The sequence below is a fragment of the Bos javanicus genome, chromosome 24, assembly GCF_032452875.1.
Source record: "Bos javanicus breed banteng chromosome 24, ARS-OSU_banteng_1.0, whole genome shotgun sequence".
Lineage (NCBI taxonomy): Eukaryota > Metazoa > Chordata > Mammalia > Artiodactyla > Bovidae > Bos > Bos javanicus.
The window spans coordinates 20,364,442-20,380,905 of NC_083891.1; the positions used below are offsets into that span (position 1 = coordinate 20,364,442).

General features: G+C 42.4%; 1 protein-coding gene across 1 annotated transcript in view; it reads left to right on the forward strand.

Annotated features, from left to right (window-relative positions):
- Positions 1–16,464, forward strand: part of TPGS2 (tubulin polyglutamylase complex subunit 2) — a 64,880-nt gene that overhangs the window by 38,576 nt on the left and 9,840 nt on the right. The window contains exons 3-4 of the mRNA XM_061400483.1: positions 8,104–8,191; positions 10,149–10,277. Of these exons, the coding sequence (XP_061256467.1) occupies positions 8,104–8,191; positions 10,149–10,277 (217 nt within the window). The remainder of the gene's footprint in view (positions 1–8,103; positions 8,192–10,148; positions 10,278–16,464) is intronic.

Consider the following 16,464-nt stretch of genomic DNA (forward strand, 5'->3'; position numbering starts at 1 on the left):
TCTCTACCTACATGTTGAGAGGTTTTTTTTTTTTTTTTTGAATCATGAATGGATGTCTAATTTTGTGGAATGCTTTTTTGACATCTGTTGAGATGATCATATGCTATTTTTAATGTTTATTTATTTTTTGCTGCATCAGGTCTTAGTTGAGGCAGGTGGGAGCTTGTATTGCAGCCCATGGGCTCTGTAGTTGCCGCGCATTGGCTCTCTAGTTGAGGCACGTGGGCTCAGTAGTTGTAGTGCGCAGGCTGTTGCCCCATGGCATGTGGGATCTTGGACTTCGCTGGTGGCTCAGATAGCAAAGAAAATGCCTGTCAATGCAGGAGACCCAGGTTTGATCCCTGGACTAGGAAGATCCCCTGGAGAAAGGAATGGCTACTCACTCCAGTTTTCTTGCCTGGAGGATTCCATGGACAGAGGAGTCTGGCAGGCTACACAGAATGGGGTCACAGAGAATTGGACACAACTGAGTAGCTAAGATTTCATATGTGAGATCTTAGTTTCCCAACAAAGGACTGAACCTGCGTCCCCAGCCCTGAAAGGTGGATTTTTAACCACTAGGCTACCAGTGAAAGTGAAAGTGACAGTCGCTCGGTACTAGCGACTTGTACTAGTTTTGGTCTTAGTTTATTCTTTTTTCTCTGGTTCCTTGAAGTGTAAAGTTGCATTGTTTGCTTGAGAACTTTCCTATTTCCTGATACAGGCACTTACGGCCATGAATTCCCTTCTAGAACTGCTTTTGCAGCATCCCATAAGTTTTAGTGTATTGCATTTCCATTTTTATTTGTCTCAGGATATTTTTAAATTTCTCTTTTGATTTCTTCTTGACCATTGGTTATTCAGTGGCATGTTTTTTAAATTCCACATTTTTGTCAATTTTCCTGTTTCCTTCCTATAATTGAGTCTAGTTTCATACCATTGTGGACAGAAAAGATACTCAATATGATGTCAGTCTTAATTTTGTTAATAGTTTTGTCACCTACCCTGTGATCTGTTATGCCTGTTTCATGTACACTTGAGCAGAATCTGGATTCTGCTGATTTTCAGTAGATTATTCTGTAAATGTTATGTCCATCTTATCCATTGTTCCATTGTGTTGCTATTTCCCCTTTAGGTCTGTTAATATTTGCTTTATCTGTCTTGGAGGCATACATATTTATAAATGTTATATCCTGTTGTTGGATTGACCCCTTTATCATTATATACTGTCCTTCTTTGTCTCTTGTAGGACGGTTGTCTTGTATAACTATCCCAGCTTTCTTTGATTCCCATTTATGTTTATCCCTTCACTTTTAGTTTATGTGTTATTACATCTGAAGTGAATCTCTTGTAGACGACATAGTTCCATAATTTGGCCTCCTGTCTTATTCAGTCACTCTTTGTTTTTTGATTGTAGAATTTATTTCACTTACATTTGAAATAATTGTTGATATATACTGCCTTACTGCTACTTTGTTCATTGTTTTCTAGCTATTTTATAACTCTTTTGTATTTTGTTCCTGTCTTCTCTTGCTTTCTTCCTTTGTGATTTGATGATTTTCTGTAATGGAGTGCTTAGACTCCTTTCTCTTTATCTTTTTGGTGTCTGCTGTAGGTTTTTGCTTTGTGCTCATCATGAGGCTTGTATTTAAATGTAACAATCTAAACTGATCACTGCTTGTTTGATGCATTTTAAAGCTTTACAACTTTACTTTCCCCACCACACATTTAAAAAGATGTCACAATTTACTTTTTTTCATCTTGTGGATCTGTTAACAAATTATTGCAGTTATAGTTACTTTTACTACTAAAATATAGTGTGTTTTAGTACTTTTAAAGTGTCCTGTGTGTGCATACTCAGCCACTTCAGTCGTGTCCAACTCTTTTTGACCCTGTGGACTGTAGCCCACCAGGCTCCTCTGTTCATGGGGATTCTGCAGGCAAAAATATTGGAGTGGGTTGCCATTTCCTCCTCTAGAGGATCTTCCCAACCAAGGGATTGAACCCACGTCTCTTGTCTCCTGCATTGGCAGGGGCTTCTTTACCACAAGCGCCACCTTTAGTACCTTTACTGTGGTTGTTTTCTACTTTGTCTTTTAAACTTCATGCTTTGTCTCTAAGTGATTAACCCACTGCTGTGACAACATTATTCTGAATTTAACTATACTTTAACTTTTGCCTGTGAGATTTATATTGTCATATTTTTCCTGTTACCAATTATCACCCTTTGTTTCACTTTAAAGAAGACCCTTTAATATTTGTTGTTCTGTTCAGTTCAGTTCAGTTGCTCAGTCGTGTCTGACTCTTTGCAAGCCCATGGACCACAGCACACCAGACCTCCCTGTCCATCACCAACTCACGGAGTCTACCCAAACCATGTCCATCAAGTTGGTGATGCCATCCAATCATCTCATCCTCTGTCGTCCCCTTTTCCTCCTGCCTTCAATCTTTCCCAGCATCAGGGTCTTTTCAAATGAGTCAGCTCTTCGCATCAGGTGGCCAAAGTATTGGAATTTCAGCTTCAACATCAGTCCTTCCAATGAATACCCAGGACTGATCTCCTTTAGGATGGACTGGTTGGACCTCCTTGCAGTCCAAGAAGACTCTCAAGAGTCTTCTCCAACACCACAGTTCAAAAGCATCAATTCTTTGGTGCTCAGCTTTCTTTACAGTCCAACTCTCACATCCATACATGACCACTGGAAAAACCATAGCCTTGACTAGATGGACCTTTGTTGGCAAAGTAATGTCTCTGTTTTTCAATATGCCATCCAGGTTGGTCATAACTTTCCTTCCAAGGAGTAAGCGTCTTTTAATTTTATGGCTGCTGTCACCATCTGCAGCGATTTTGGAGCCCAGAAAAATAAAGTCTGACACTGTTTCCACTGTTGCCCCATCTATTTGCCATGAAATGATGGGACCGGATGCCATGATCTTAGTTTTCTGAATGTTGAGCTTTAAGGCAACTTTTTCACTCTCCACTTTCACTTTCATCGAAAGGCTCTTTAGTTCTTCATTTTCTGCCATAAGGGTGGTGTCATCTGCATATCTGAGGTTATTGATATTTCTCCTGGCAATCTTGATTGCAGCTTGTGCTTCTTCCAGCCCAGCGTTTCTCATGATATACTCTGCATATAAGTTAAATAAACAGGGTGACAATATACAGCCTTGACATACTCCTTTTCCTATTTGGAACCAGTCTGTTGTTCCATGTCCAGTTCTAACTGTTGCTTCCTGACCTGCATATAGGTTTCTCAAGAGGCAGGTCAGGTGGTCTGGTATTCCCATCCTTTGCAGAATTTTCCACAGTTTATTGTGATCCACACAGTCAAAGACTTTGGCATAGTCAATAAAGCAGAAATAGATATTTTTCTGGAACTCTCTTGCTTTTTCCATGATCCAGCGGATGTTGGCAATTTGATCTTTGGTTCCTCTGCGTTTTCTAAAGTTCTGGAAGTTCATGGTTCATGTATTGCTGAAGCCTGGCTTGGAGAATTTTGAGCATTACTTTACTAGCGTGTGAGATGAGTGCAATTGTGCGGGTAGTTTGAGCATTCTTTGGCATCGCCTTTCTTTGGGATTGGAATGAAAACTGACCTTTTCCAGTCCTGTGGCCACTGCTGACTTTTCCAAATTTGCTGCAGCATCATATTTTAGGATTTGAAATAGCTCAACTGGAATTCCATCACCTCCACTAGCTTTGTTCGTAGTGATGCTTCCTAAGGCCCACTTGACTTCACATTCCACGATGTCTGGCTCTAGGTGAGTGATCACACCATCGTGATTATCTGGGTTATGAAGACCTTTTTTGTATAGTTCTTCTGTGTATTCTTGCCACCTCTTCTTAATATCTTCTGCTTCTGTTAGGTCCATACCATTTCTGTCCTTTATTGTGGCCATCTTTGCATGAAATGTTCCCTTGGTATCTCCAATCATCTTGAAGAGATCTCTAGTCTTTCCTATTCTATTATTTTCCTCTATTTGTTTGCACTGATCACTGAGGAAGGCTTCTTATCTCTCCAGTGGCACCCCACTCCAGTACTCTTGCCTGGAAAATCCCATGGATGGAGGAGCCTGGTGGGCTGCAGTCCATGGGGTCACTAAGAGTCAGACACGACTGAGAGACTTCACTTTCACTTTTCACTTTCATGCATTGGAGAAGGAAATGGCAACCCACTCCAGTGTTCTTGCCTGGAGAATCCCAGGGATAGGGGAGCCTGGTGGGCTGCCGTCTATGGGGTCACACAGAGTCGGACACAACTGAAGTGACTTAGCAGCAGCAGCAGCTTGCTGTTCTTTGGAACTCTGCAATGTTCATTTGTAAAGCTGTAAAGCTGGTGGTGTTCACTGTAAAGCTGGTCCAGTGGTGATGAACTCCCTCAGCTTTTGCTTGTATGGAAAACTTTATTTCTCCTTAAATTCTGAAGGGCAGCTTTTCCAGGTAGAATATTCCTGGTTGGCAAGTTTTCTTTTCTCTTCCAGCACATTGAATATATTGTGCCACCATCTTGTGGCCTGCAAGTTTCTGCCTGGAAATCTCCTGACAGCTTTATGGGGTTCCCTTGTATATAACAAGTTGTTTTTCTCTTACTGCTTTTAAGATGTTCTCCGTTAAGTTTTGGCAACTTAGTTATAATGTCTCTTTGGATTCTTTTTTGGAACTCTCTGGGATTCCTGGATCTATTTCCAGGTAGTCTGTTTCCTTCCCCACTTTAGGGAAATTTTTAGCCATTATTTCTTCAAATAAGCTTTCTGCCCCATTCTCTCTTCTTCTGATATCCCTATAAAGGTGTATAGTATTGATCGGCTTTATGTTGTTCTATAATCTCTTAAGCTCTATTCACTCTTTTTTCTGTTTTTGTTTTTTTTTTTTAAGCTGATCTGATTGGATGAATTCCAGTACCCTGTCTTCTAGTTCACTTATCCTTTATTTCACTTCATCTAGTCTGCTGTTGAATGCCTTTATTGAAATTTTCAGCTCAGTTATTATATTCTTCACCTCTGTGATTTCTGCTTAGTATTTTCTTTTTGTCGAAATTCTCACTTTCTTCATATATTGTCCCCCTTATGTCTGTGAGCATCTTTAAATTACTTATCTTAATTTCATTAGGTCTTTTCTTGGGGTTTTATCTAATTATTTCACTGGGAACACATTTCTCTATTTCTTCATTTTTCTTGACATGCTGTTGATTTCAACGCATTAGCTACAACAGCCAGTCTTGAAGAAGTGGAGTGGCCTTATGTAAGAGATGAACCTTTTTAATCCTGCCCTGGTTCTTGGTTGTCTATCAAACCTTTCTGAATGTCCAGCCTACTTTGCTGTTAGTGGCTCCCAGTAGTTGAGAGTATAATACAACCTGTCAGTATCCCAAAGAAGAGAATTTCAGCACCTTGATGCAGGCTAATTGGAAACTGGGCACTCAAACAGTAGCTTAAATATGCACGTATACCGTCTCTCAGGGGAGGACTATCTGCTCCCTCTACACTGAGCCCTAGGGGGATAGCAGGTTAAGAACTGTTTCTTTGTTTGCTACCATCCTGTTGAACCCATGAACACAAGCCTTGCTGCTCACCACAGCCAGTTATCAAGGGATGTGTCCTCCAAGCTGCAGCCACAATGGAGCAGCAGAGGTTTGCACAGCCTCCTTCCTAGAAACACTGGTGACCTGAGGCAGGACAGAGGGAGAGTGCAAAGGTGGTCCCCACTGGCCTCTGCAATCTTTGGAGAGGGTTTTAGTTGGCCTATAGATGTTAAATCATAAACTTGATTCTCAGGCTGCAGTTAAGATCTCCAAACAGGCCTCTTTTCACAAAAATACTGGGTATTTCAATCTGCTGCCTCTGCCCTGTGCCCTGGTGGGATGGCTTGTTTATTAGAGCCCTTTGGGACCTGGGAACATAAGCTGTGTTGGCCAGCAGAGCCAGGCAGTCAAGTGTGTCCCCTGCACAGCGTCTGGGGTGCCAGACATGTGTATAAGCTCCTTTCCAGAAGATATCTGTGTGGCAGAAGGAGAGCATGAAAATGGTATGGTGCCCACCGGCCTCCCTTGTCTCTGGAGAGGATTACAGTTGGCATCTTAATGTGTGCTAAATTAGAAGCCTGCCCCTCAGGCCAACGCTTTTAAGATAAGCAAATAGGCTTCTTTAAGGAAGAGACTGGGCATTTTACTTCCACTGTCTCTGCACTGGACCCTGGGGGCATACCCATAGTAATGTTACTGAACCACAAGTGTGTGTGCCCGATGCAGAGTGAGGCCTAGCCATACTAAAATTGGAACAGGGAACGGTTTATTACAGATTCATACAAGGAGATGGATGGCTCGTGCCTTAAGACCCCAAAGTTACTGAAAGCTTTCAGCAAGCCCCTTGAAAAGCAAAAGGTGAGAAAGGTGACTGGAATCACTTCCCTAACGGTCACTCATTGACGGTTGGTTGCTTAGGGTGGGGGTTGCCTACTGAGGCACCAACCAATGGCTGAGCAAGACCTGCTGCGTAGTTGCAGGTGTGGAGCAATGAGACACAGCAGTGGCTGCCTGCTAAGGGCTGTGCTCATCCTGCTGTTACAGCAAGTCCATAGGAGCCCATTAAAAACTGTCTCTTAGTTCACTGTGGCCTTGTGGGTCTTCTGGACCCAAGCCCCACTGGCTTTCAGAGCTAGATTTATGGGGGCCCATCTCTCACGTAGAAGTTTTAAAAATTGAGGTGCCATATGCAGGGTCCAAACCCTTTGCTCAGGGAGAATCAGGGAGTTGTGAGTTCCCTCCTGGTTTTGTTACCCTTCCAAGAGTGGATTTTATGGTGAGATTGTGATCAGCCTCTCATACCCATTTCGATGTAAATTTCTTCTTGTTCACCCAGTGGGCATGTAACAGAGCAGGATGAGCGCAGCCCTTAGCAGGTGGCCATTGCTGGGCCTCATTACTCTGCACCCTGTTACTGGGCAGCAGGCGTTGCTCAGCCTTGCTCAGTGCTTCTGTGGGTCCCACCCACAACCAACTGTCAGTGAGTGGCCGTTAGTTGTCCTGCTCAGCTATTGGTCAGCAACCACAGTAGGCCCTGCGCATGGGTAACTGTCAGTGAGGGACCACTGGGGAAGTAATTCAGTCAGTAATCAGCAGCGTGGTGGTCATCAGGTGGAGAGTGAGGTAAGAGGTAGATTCAGGCCGCCTTCTGGAGGCCCCCCAGCTCACCCAGCCTACAGCCAGTGGGTGAGCTGAAGGGCCCAGGAAACAGACTAGGGACTACGTCCTGCAAGGCTCCAGAGCCCTCAGTAAGGCCCTCTTCTAGCCTTGGCCCAGGCCTTGAGGCGGTGGTGACCCTGTCCCCCATGCTGTCTCTGCTACCTACTAGCAGTGACCGTCTGTCTGGGTCACAGTCTGAGACCTGGTCTCCCCATTTGGGCAGCCTGGCAAGACTGAGGGCCAGTTGGGTTGGGTGCCTGGATCCCTCAGGGATGACAGCTGGGTGGGAACCTGGCCCCGAGGAGCTGCCAGCTGAGATCTGTCTCCGCTTAGCCAGGACTGGGACCTTGGAGGGTGAAAGTTGTGCCTTGCAACTTTGCCCTTTCTGGTCAGGACAGAGAATAACATTCATCTGGTAGAGATTTATAGGGACATCATTACTTGATCATGATCTGACCTCAGGAACCAAGGATCTGACATCAAGAACTCTGCAACAACTGACCACACCCATCACCACACACCTTTTGCTTTTAAAGGGGCTTGCTGAAAGCTTTTAGTAACTTTGGGATTCTTAGGCCATGAGCCACCCATCTCCTTAATGAATCTATAATAAATCTTTCTCTAATGTTTTAGTATTGATGGGCCTCACTGTGCGTTGGGCACACAGACTTTCAATTTGCTAACAGGAGTCACTCAGCTAGTTTCTGGGTTTCCTTCAGAGGGAATTATTGTTCAGTATATAGCTGTAGTTTCAGTGTGTCAGTGACATGAGATGAGTTGGGGAGCCTGCTTTGTGGCCATTTCAACCTAGAACTCTCCAGTAGCGTTTTAGAGGTAATGACTCAGTTTTATGGATCTGAAATACAGTTCCCACGTGGTTTGAGGCATAACCCTACACCCTCCTTCAACCTTGACTTAACACTCAGCTGCTCTGTGGTTCTAGAAGAATAACTGTGTGCTGCCTGAGGATCTGAAGAACTTTTACCTGATGACCAACGGCTTCCACATGACGTGGAATGTGAAGCTGGATGGTGAGTCAGCCTTCTTGCTGTGGAGGAGTACACAGCTCTCCCTGGCTGAGAGCTTAGAGGAAATAATTCTGGGGGCCTTTACAACTCAGGAGTCTGAATATGGACAGTGTATGGGGGTTCTCCTCAAGTGCAGTATCCAGGCGCTGTGATCATCTCCCAGCGGTAACCTGTGCCATCATTGCTTCACCCCCTGCCTCTGTGGCCCCTGTGCCAGAGTCTGCCCAGTACCTAACCAGAAGCTCAAGTTAGAGGCTTCCTATTGGCATGAGATGTTGGGGAAAATTAAGCATACACAAAAATCCTGAGCTACCTTGAACTTAAAGCCTCGGAGGAGTCCGCTTTGGAGCAGTCTCCTCAGGGTGAACTGCAATGACAGTCTCTGGTGGTCATAAGAGGGGCTCCTCCCTTCATTCCCAGCATGCTGGAGATCTCAGGGCTCTGAACTCTCTCTCCCTCACATCTCCGCAGCCTAAGTTGTCAGCCACCTCAATTCACAGGTTATCATCCTGGTATTAAATACATCCAGGATGACACTTGTTGTGGATGCGGGAACTGACAGCTTGGTACATGTAAGAGACTCGGGCATTATGCAGGCATGAAGGTCAGCGCTGCACAGGCAGGTGAAAGCACTGGTGAGACTTCGTACGCTGGGAACCCCGATCTAGCCACCGGGGTTCAGCTCATTCCTGACACAGACTTCCCTGTCCTTAAGAGGACTGTATAATCTCCAGACTCCAGCCACATCCCCAGATCTGCTTTGGTCCTTGGGAATCACCCTGCACCTCTCCTTGCTGCCACTAAGATGAGTAGTTTCTGCCACCCAGCAGATCTACAGAACTGACCCTTCCCTTCACTGCCTCTCCAAACCTTCCTGTTTCTCTCTCAGCTGACCAGAGGCACATTTTATAACTTACTCCTAAGCATTTAACGTGAACTTAGAATCATTACCTCTGATGGTCTAGAAACCATGGTGTCACCAAAAGAGTGGACAGAGGCTGGAGTGACTGTCAGATTCTCCCTTGCCCACATCATAGAGACAGGCTAACCCTTTCAGAAGCCTACTTCAGAAAAGAAACATTTCATGAAGGTTTTCTGAGTCCCTATTCATTATTAGTACTTTTTCTAACTTAATCCTCCCAACCTATTTTCTTATCCTCATCCACATTGCCATACCCATTCTTTACTGGATGGCCAAAATCATTAACAAAAAATCTAGCACAGGCAGCTTCTGATGTTTACCTCCTTAGTGGTCTTTTCTTCTTGGACACTCCAGGCTACACACCAGCTGTTGTATTACCTTCAGTCATTCCAGTATTTCAGCAGTCAGATGTCCAAGTCTTTGTGCACCACCCCATGCCCAGCACCTGTATTATAAAGATTCTGTATGACAGATAAGAAAAACAGATCATCTTTCTACACCTGAATCACAGAAAACTGGAAACAAACAAGAAGGCTTTCAAGAAAATTTGCTCCATTGAGTTACAAAAAAATGACAAGGGGGAGATAGTTTCCACAGTGAAAGCTTACGACAAGAAGGGTAGAAGTGGTCAGTTATATAATTAAAACTGTTACTTTGGAAAGTATAATCCTTCATTCTGGATGGCGGGAGCAAAAATATTTTTTAGTCCTTTGATCTTCAAACAGGCTCCAACCCTAGAATTCCCAGTTCTTTTTGAGAATCCCCTCTTAAAATTTCCTTTGGTGCTCCACCCTAACACATGCAGTGGGGACTCTTCACTGTTTTGTTTTTTTTTGTATTTTTTTTGGCATAAAAGATAAAAGTCTGGTGCTTCAGAGCAGGTAGTACGTTGATTCTCTTTTTTCCACTTTCCATTCAATTCCTTAGCCCTGGGATCAAATAGTAACTGGTCTTAGGTTAGTCAAGCAGATGCCCTTTTGTTGACCATGGTAACTAGCTTATTATTCCATGTAATTCTTTTTGTTAACATTCCCATAGAACATACCATTCCATTGGGCAGCATGGCAATTAACAGCATCTCAAAACTGACTCAACTCAACCAGTCTTCCATGTACTCACTTCCTAACGCACCAACTCTGGCAGACCTGGAGGACGATATACAAGAAGGTAACTGCAGGAACTTCTGCTTTGAGTTACAAATCAACATGCTTGTTTCCATTTTATAATATTGAAAATAATAGAAAGATATTGTAGCATTGCAACTTGTTCCCCTAAACCCAAAACCTTCCCACTCCTGGCTTCTCTGAACCATGGGAGTAAGGTTAGAAAAAAAAAGCCTGTGTCAAAAAAGGAAATTTTCATCAAGAAAATGCCAGGGTTGGGGTCTTTGTTTTATATCCAGTAGCCACTTCAGTCCCTGCCGCACAGTAGACAGTTAATGAACACTGGTAAGTGAATGAATGTTATGGATTAAACTTCGCTCCACATTTCAGTGTTGAGACGTTTCAGGGACCGTGGCAATCTAAGTGCAGCTTCCTTTCTCCCTTCAGGCTCTTGGCCACGCCTGATTGAAATGGCTTAAATTCAAATAGCTGCTAAAGCTATAATCAATTATGTATAAGTGAGGACTTCTTCAGTCAGAATTGTGTTTGGCTGCCCATAACAGACCCCCATTACAATGTTTAAACTAAAGAGGAGTTTATTTTTCTCATAATAAGAATCTGGAACTAGGCTGGTGTAGTTGCTTGAGAAACTTGAAGATAAAGTCTCCTCTGGATTCCTGGCACACCAGCCTTCGGGTTTGGTTTTCATTCTCATGGTTGAAAAATGTCGGTTCTACCTCCAAGCTTCAAGTCTGTGTTCCAGGCAGGAAAAAGAAGAGTAAAGGGCAAAATAACTGTCTCTTGGCAGAATATTTCCCTTTTTGTCAGGAAAATAGTAGTTTTCTCAGAAGCCCCTCCCAATAGCCATTGGCCAGAATAGAGTCAGAAGGTTACCCATCCCTGCAAGGGAATTTGAGGAGGTATTTTTAGCTGTGTAGTAGTGTCCCAAATTGAACTGGAGTAGAACTGGAGTTCTAAAAGGGAGAATGAATATTCAATAGATAACTACAGCATCTCCAGTACTAATGCCTTGGAGTGCATCGAAGTTCTGACAGAACTGATGATAGTCTTTCTCCTTCAACTGGACAAACAGCTGGATAACAGGAGGAGGAATCCAGGGGCTGAGACTGGAAAGTTTTGGGCCCTGGGAAGAACCTGTAATTGAGAAATGTATGGAATCCTCATGGGTGGGAAAAAGGTCACATTTGCTTTGTGTGTGTGTATTGGGGCGCTCTGCTCCCTCAAAGGCAAAGATGCTGTTAAATAAGGGGAATGGGTGTACCCTGCCCTTGGGGCTGGTAGGCAGCAGTAGACTAGATGACAGAAATGATTTCACGGGACTTCCCACTCCAGTATTCTTGCCTGGAGAATCCCAGGAACAGAGGAGCCTGGTGGGCTGCCATCTTTGGGGTCGCACAGAGTCGGACACGACTGAAGTGACTTAGCAGCAGCAGCAGCAGCAGCAGCATAGGACTTGAGCCTAGGGGTAGAGACCACATTGTCCTACGTATTCATGGGGCTAAAAGTCATTTGGGCTTCTGGTGCCTTCTGAGTTCATGCTTTTTTGTACAGTTCAACAACTCTAAGTTTCATTAAATTTAAAAATGATGACTTTTCTCAGGAGACTTAGCAGTTAGAAAGAGGACAATTAGGAAGAAATATTAGAATATACAACCAGAGAAGTAACACCACTAGAGGACACTGATGAACACCTAAATAAAACTAAGAATAAGAACACTAAGACATTTAAGACAGCACAAAGATCTCCTATAGAAAAAAAATCAAAAAGTCTTGATTAAACAACTGACTAGAGGAGTTGAATAAGAATATAAATATTGAGACCTGAGTTAATAGCCTGAAAAAGCAAGTGCAAGAATATCTAAAAGCACAGATAAAATACATTTTAAAATGAGAAATGAGGGGAAAAGTGGAAGGATAAGAGAAATAGAAAATACAACAGGTGACCTTCCATTGGAATTCTAGGTGCTCAAAAAAAGAGAAAAAGAATAGATGTAAAAGGAATAATAAGCAATAATAAAACAAATTTGTATTATTCAATCTTTGGATTGAAAGGGCTCTTCTGGACTCCAATTGAATTCGGGAGGAAACAGAAACCTAGAGTCTATTACGTGATGCAGAAAAGAAAATCACAAGCTTCTAGGTAAAAATAAAAAATTATATAGAGAGAATAATCAGTCTTCTTACCTGCAACAGTTGAAAACTAGAAGATAGTAAAAAAGCATAAACAGGTTGATGAAAGAAAAGGAATGAAAATCAAGAGTTCTGTATATATAGACCAAATACAGCTCTCAGATTATTAAAAGAATATTAAAGTTTGTGTAAAACTTCAAGAACATAAATACTCTAAACAGAAGACAAATAGAATGGAGATCTCTAGATGTGGCTCTATAAAGAGGAAAGGAAACAAGACATTAGTGAACCTCCTGTGAAAGAGAGAGATTGGGCTTCCCTGGCGGTCCAGTGGTTAAGAATCTGACTTGCAATTCAGGGGACACCGGTTTGATTCATGGACAGGGAATATCCCACAGGCCAGGGGGCAGTTAAGCCTGTGTGCCACAACTACTGAGCCCATGCTCTACAGCCACAAGCCACAGCTACTGAACTGCACGCTTTGGAGTCTGTGCTCCGCAACAATAGAAGCCACCACAATTAGAAGTCTGTGCCTTGTAGCTGGAGAAAGCCCAAGTACAGCAATGACAACCCAGCACAGCCTGAATAAAGAAATATGTAAATTAAGATTTAAAAAATTAGACTAAATTAAATCTTACTGTTCAGGAACATAACCTTACCACCAGACAAATTACCTGCCTCCCAAGAAACCTGTATGCAGGTCAAGGAAGCAAAAGTTAGAACCAGACATGGTTCTAACAGACTGGTTCCAGATTGGGAAAGGAGTACATCAAGGCTGTATAATGTCATCCCACTTATTTAACTTATATGCAGAGTACATCATACGAAATGCTAGGCTGGATGAAGCACAAGCTGGAATCAAGATTCCCAGGAGAAATATCAATAACCTCAGATATGCAGATGACAACACCCTTACAGCAGAAGGCAAAGAGGAACTAAAGAGCCTCTTGATGAAGGTGAAAAAAGAGAGTGAAAAAGCTGGTTTAAAATTCAACATTCAAAAAACTAAGATCATGGCATCTGGTCCCATCACTTCATGGCAAATAGATGGGAAACAATGGAAACAGTGACCGACTTTATTTTCTTGGGCTCCAAAATTAGTGAAGATGGTAACTGCAGCCAAGAAATTAAAAGACACTTGCTCCTTGGAAGAAAAGCTATGACCAACCTAGACAGCATATTAAAAAGCAGAGACATTTCTTTGCTGACAAAGGTCTATCTAGTCAAAGCTATGGTTTTAACAGTAGTCATGTATGGATGTGAGAGTTGGACTATGAAGAAGGCTGAGCACTGAAGAATTGATGCTTTTGAACTGTGGTTTTGAGAGTCCCTTAGACTGCAAGGAGATCAAACCAGTCAGTCCTGAAGGAAATCAGTCCTGAATATTCATTGGAAGGACTGATGCCGAAGCCGAACTCCAATACTTTGGCCACCTGATGCAAAGAGCTGCCTCATTAGAAAAGAACATGATGTTGGGAAAGATTGAAGTCAAGAGGAGAAGGGGACAACAGAGGATGAGATGGTTGGATGGCATCACCGACTCAATGGACATGAGTTTGAGCAAGCTCCGGGAGATGGTGAAGGACAGGGAAGTCCATGGGGCCGCAAAGAGTCAGACACAACTGAGCAACTGAACAAAAACAAAATTCAGGAATGTATACAACTTTTACATAAGAACTCTTGGAAAAGAGGCGACATAGTGCCTGGAATATGTTTAAATGTACTGTCTCAGCTAAATCTAAAAAATAGGACAAAGGCAAGATATAAGAGTGTTATGGGCTAAATTGTGTCACATATTCATATGTTAAAGTCCTAACCTCACTACCTCAGACTGTGCCCTTATTTGGAAATAGGGTCATTATATTAATAGATTTAAGTAGTTCAGGTGAGGTCATACTGGAGTCCGGTGGAGCCCTAATCCAGTATGACTGGCAACCTTTTAAAAGGGGAAATTGGGAGATATAGGTACATAAGAAAGTCATGTAAAGATGAAGACAGAGACAGACAGCTGCTTCTACATACCAAGGAAAGCATAAACACAAAACCAAAAGTTGCAAGCAAACTACCAGGAACTAGGGGACAGACAGAACAGATTCTTCTCCACAGCCCTCAAAAGAAACAACCTTGAACTTGGATCTGTAGCCTCCAGAGGCATGAGACAACAAATTTCTGCTGTTCCAGCCTTTCAGTATGTGGTACTTTGTTACAGTATCCTTAGCATTAATACAAGAATATTCCAGAGAGTCCTTACAGTAGAAAGCATAGGACAAAGAGGAAAAGAAGTAGAAAGTAGAAGGTCTCATCCTACTGGAGGAAAGAAATAGTATACTTTGGGGGAAACAGAGTGTCTTTAGTGTCTGGGTTTTCTTTTCCTGTATAACAGATTACCACAAATTTACTGACTTGAAGCATCACACATTTCCTATCTAACAGTTTTCATGAGTTAAAAGTTCAGCTACAGATTAGTAGAGTCCTCTGCTTAGCGTCTTAACAGGCTAAAATCAAGGTATCAGCTGGTGCTGTGAAGCCATCTGCGGATAGGGCCCTCTTCCAAGCTTGCTGGTGGTTGACCTTATGCAGTTCCTTGCATTTCTGGGACTTGGTCCTTGTTTTCTTGTTGGTTGTTGGCCAGGGGTCAGTCTCAGCTCATCTAGACTGCCCTTAGATTCTAGCCACATGATTCACAACATGGTAGCTTGCTTCTCGACCAGCTACTACTACAGTAGCCTCATAAAGTCACCTAATCAAGAGAATCATTACTCCATCGTTGCAGGTCCTGACTACTCTGAGGGGAGGAGGTTATACAAGGTGTGTATACCAGGGAATAGGACTCTTGGGGGCCATCTTAGAATTCTGCTTACCACACTTGGTTAGAGAAATGATGGCCTATTATTTTCAAATAAGGGTAGAATCGTATGAATCCAGTCATGCAAGCATAACAAAAAGGAAGATAACCACTAAAGGAATAAAAGATTACTTTAGAATCTCTAACCTAATAAAGGTAGTGTTGAATCATATGAGTAAAAGTAAGAAAAGGGGGAAAGAAACATTATAAAACAGGCAACAAAACATTAAGAGGAATAAAATAATGATCATTATATTAAGTGTGCTGGAATTCAATTTCCCTTTTAAAAAGCAGAGACTATCAGATTGATATAAAAAGCAAAGCTCACCTATGTATTATTTTCAGGAGCATACATAAACTGATGAAGAGACCTCCTGGTAAAGGCAGATAGGTAATTCAGAGCAGCCTTCTTGCTGAAGACAACTGAAAAGTCGGGCAACATAAAAAAATCATCAAAGAGCTAATAAGATGATGAGGTAGAACTAGATTAACATCCAGAAGAAGACAGAAATCCAGGGAAGAGGCTCAATGTTTGGGGTTGCTCTTGCCTAGGATACACTATCCTTTTCAAAAGAAGCAATGAGGCTATGAAAGGCTGAGAATTGGACCCACATATGAGACTAGGAGAATAAAATGGAGTTGTAGGATCTACAAACTAGAGCACCCATAAAAGCTACCCTACCCTTTCGGTTAGTACGGTGGGGAGCTGTACCTTAGGAGACATAATGAACCAGAAATAACCACTTTTCACATGGAAAAATCCCCAAATTGGACTAATTTGATTCCATATGAATATCCTATGTGGCCTGGCATTCACTCACAGACAGACATTCACTCTAGAGAAATGTTCTGAAATTGACTGTATTAATGGTTGCACAGCTCTGTACATACACTAAAACCCATTGAATTGTACACTTTAAATGAGTAAATGGTATGGTAGATGAAGTATATCTCAATATAAAATTTATATAAAAGTAAACTTCTTCCCTGAAAGAAGAAAACATTATCCTAGACCCCATTGTTTTTATAAATAATTTTTCAAAAATAATCCTCCTGAATATGAACCAGGCACATGAATAAACACAACACCATGAACAAGAACTAGCACAAATAATGTAACAGGAGGAGATCCACTGGTACTCCCAAGGATGAAATTATAAGGCACAAGCTATAAGACAATGTGCTAATGTGCAAATGAAGATAAAACAAAACTAAAAGTTCAACAAAGAACTAGTAACAGGTACACTGTAGATTT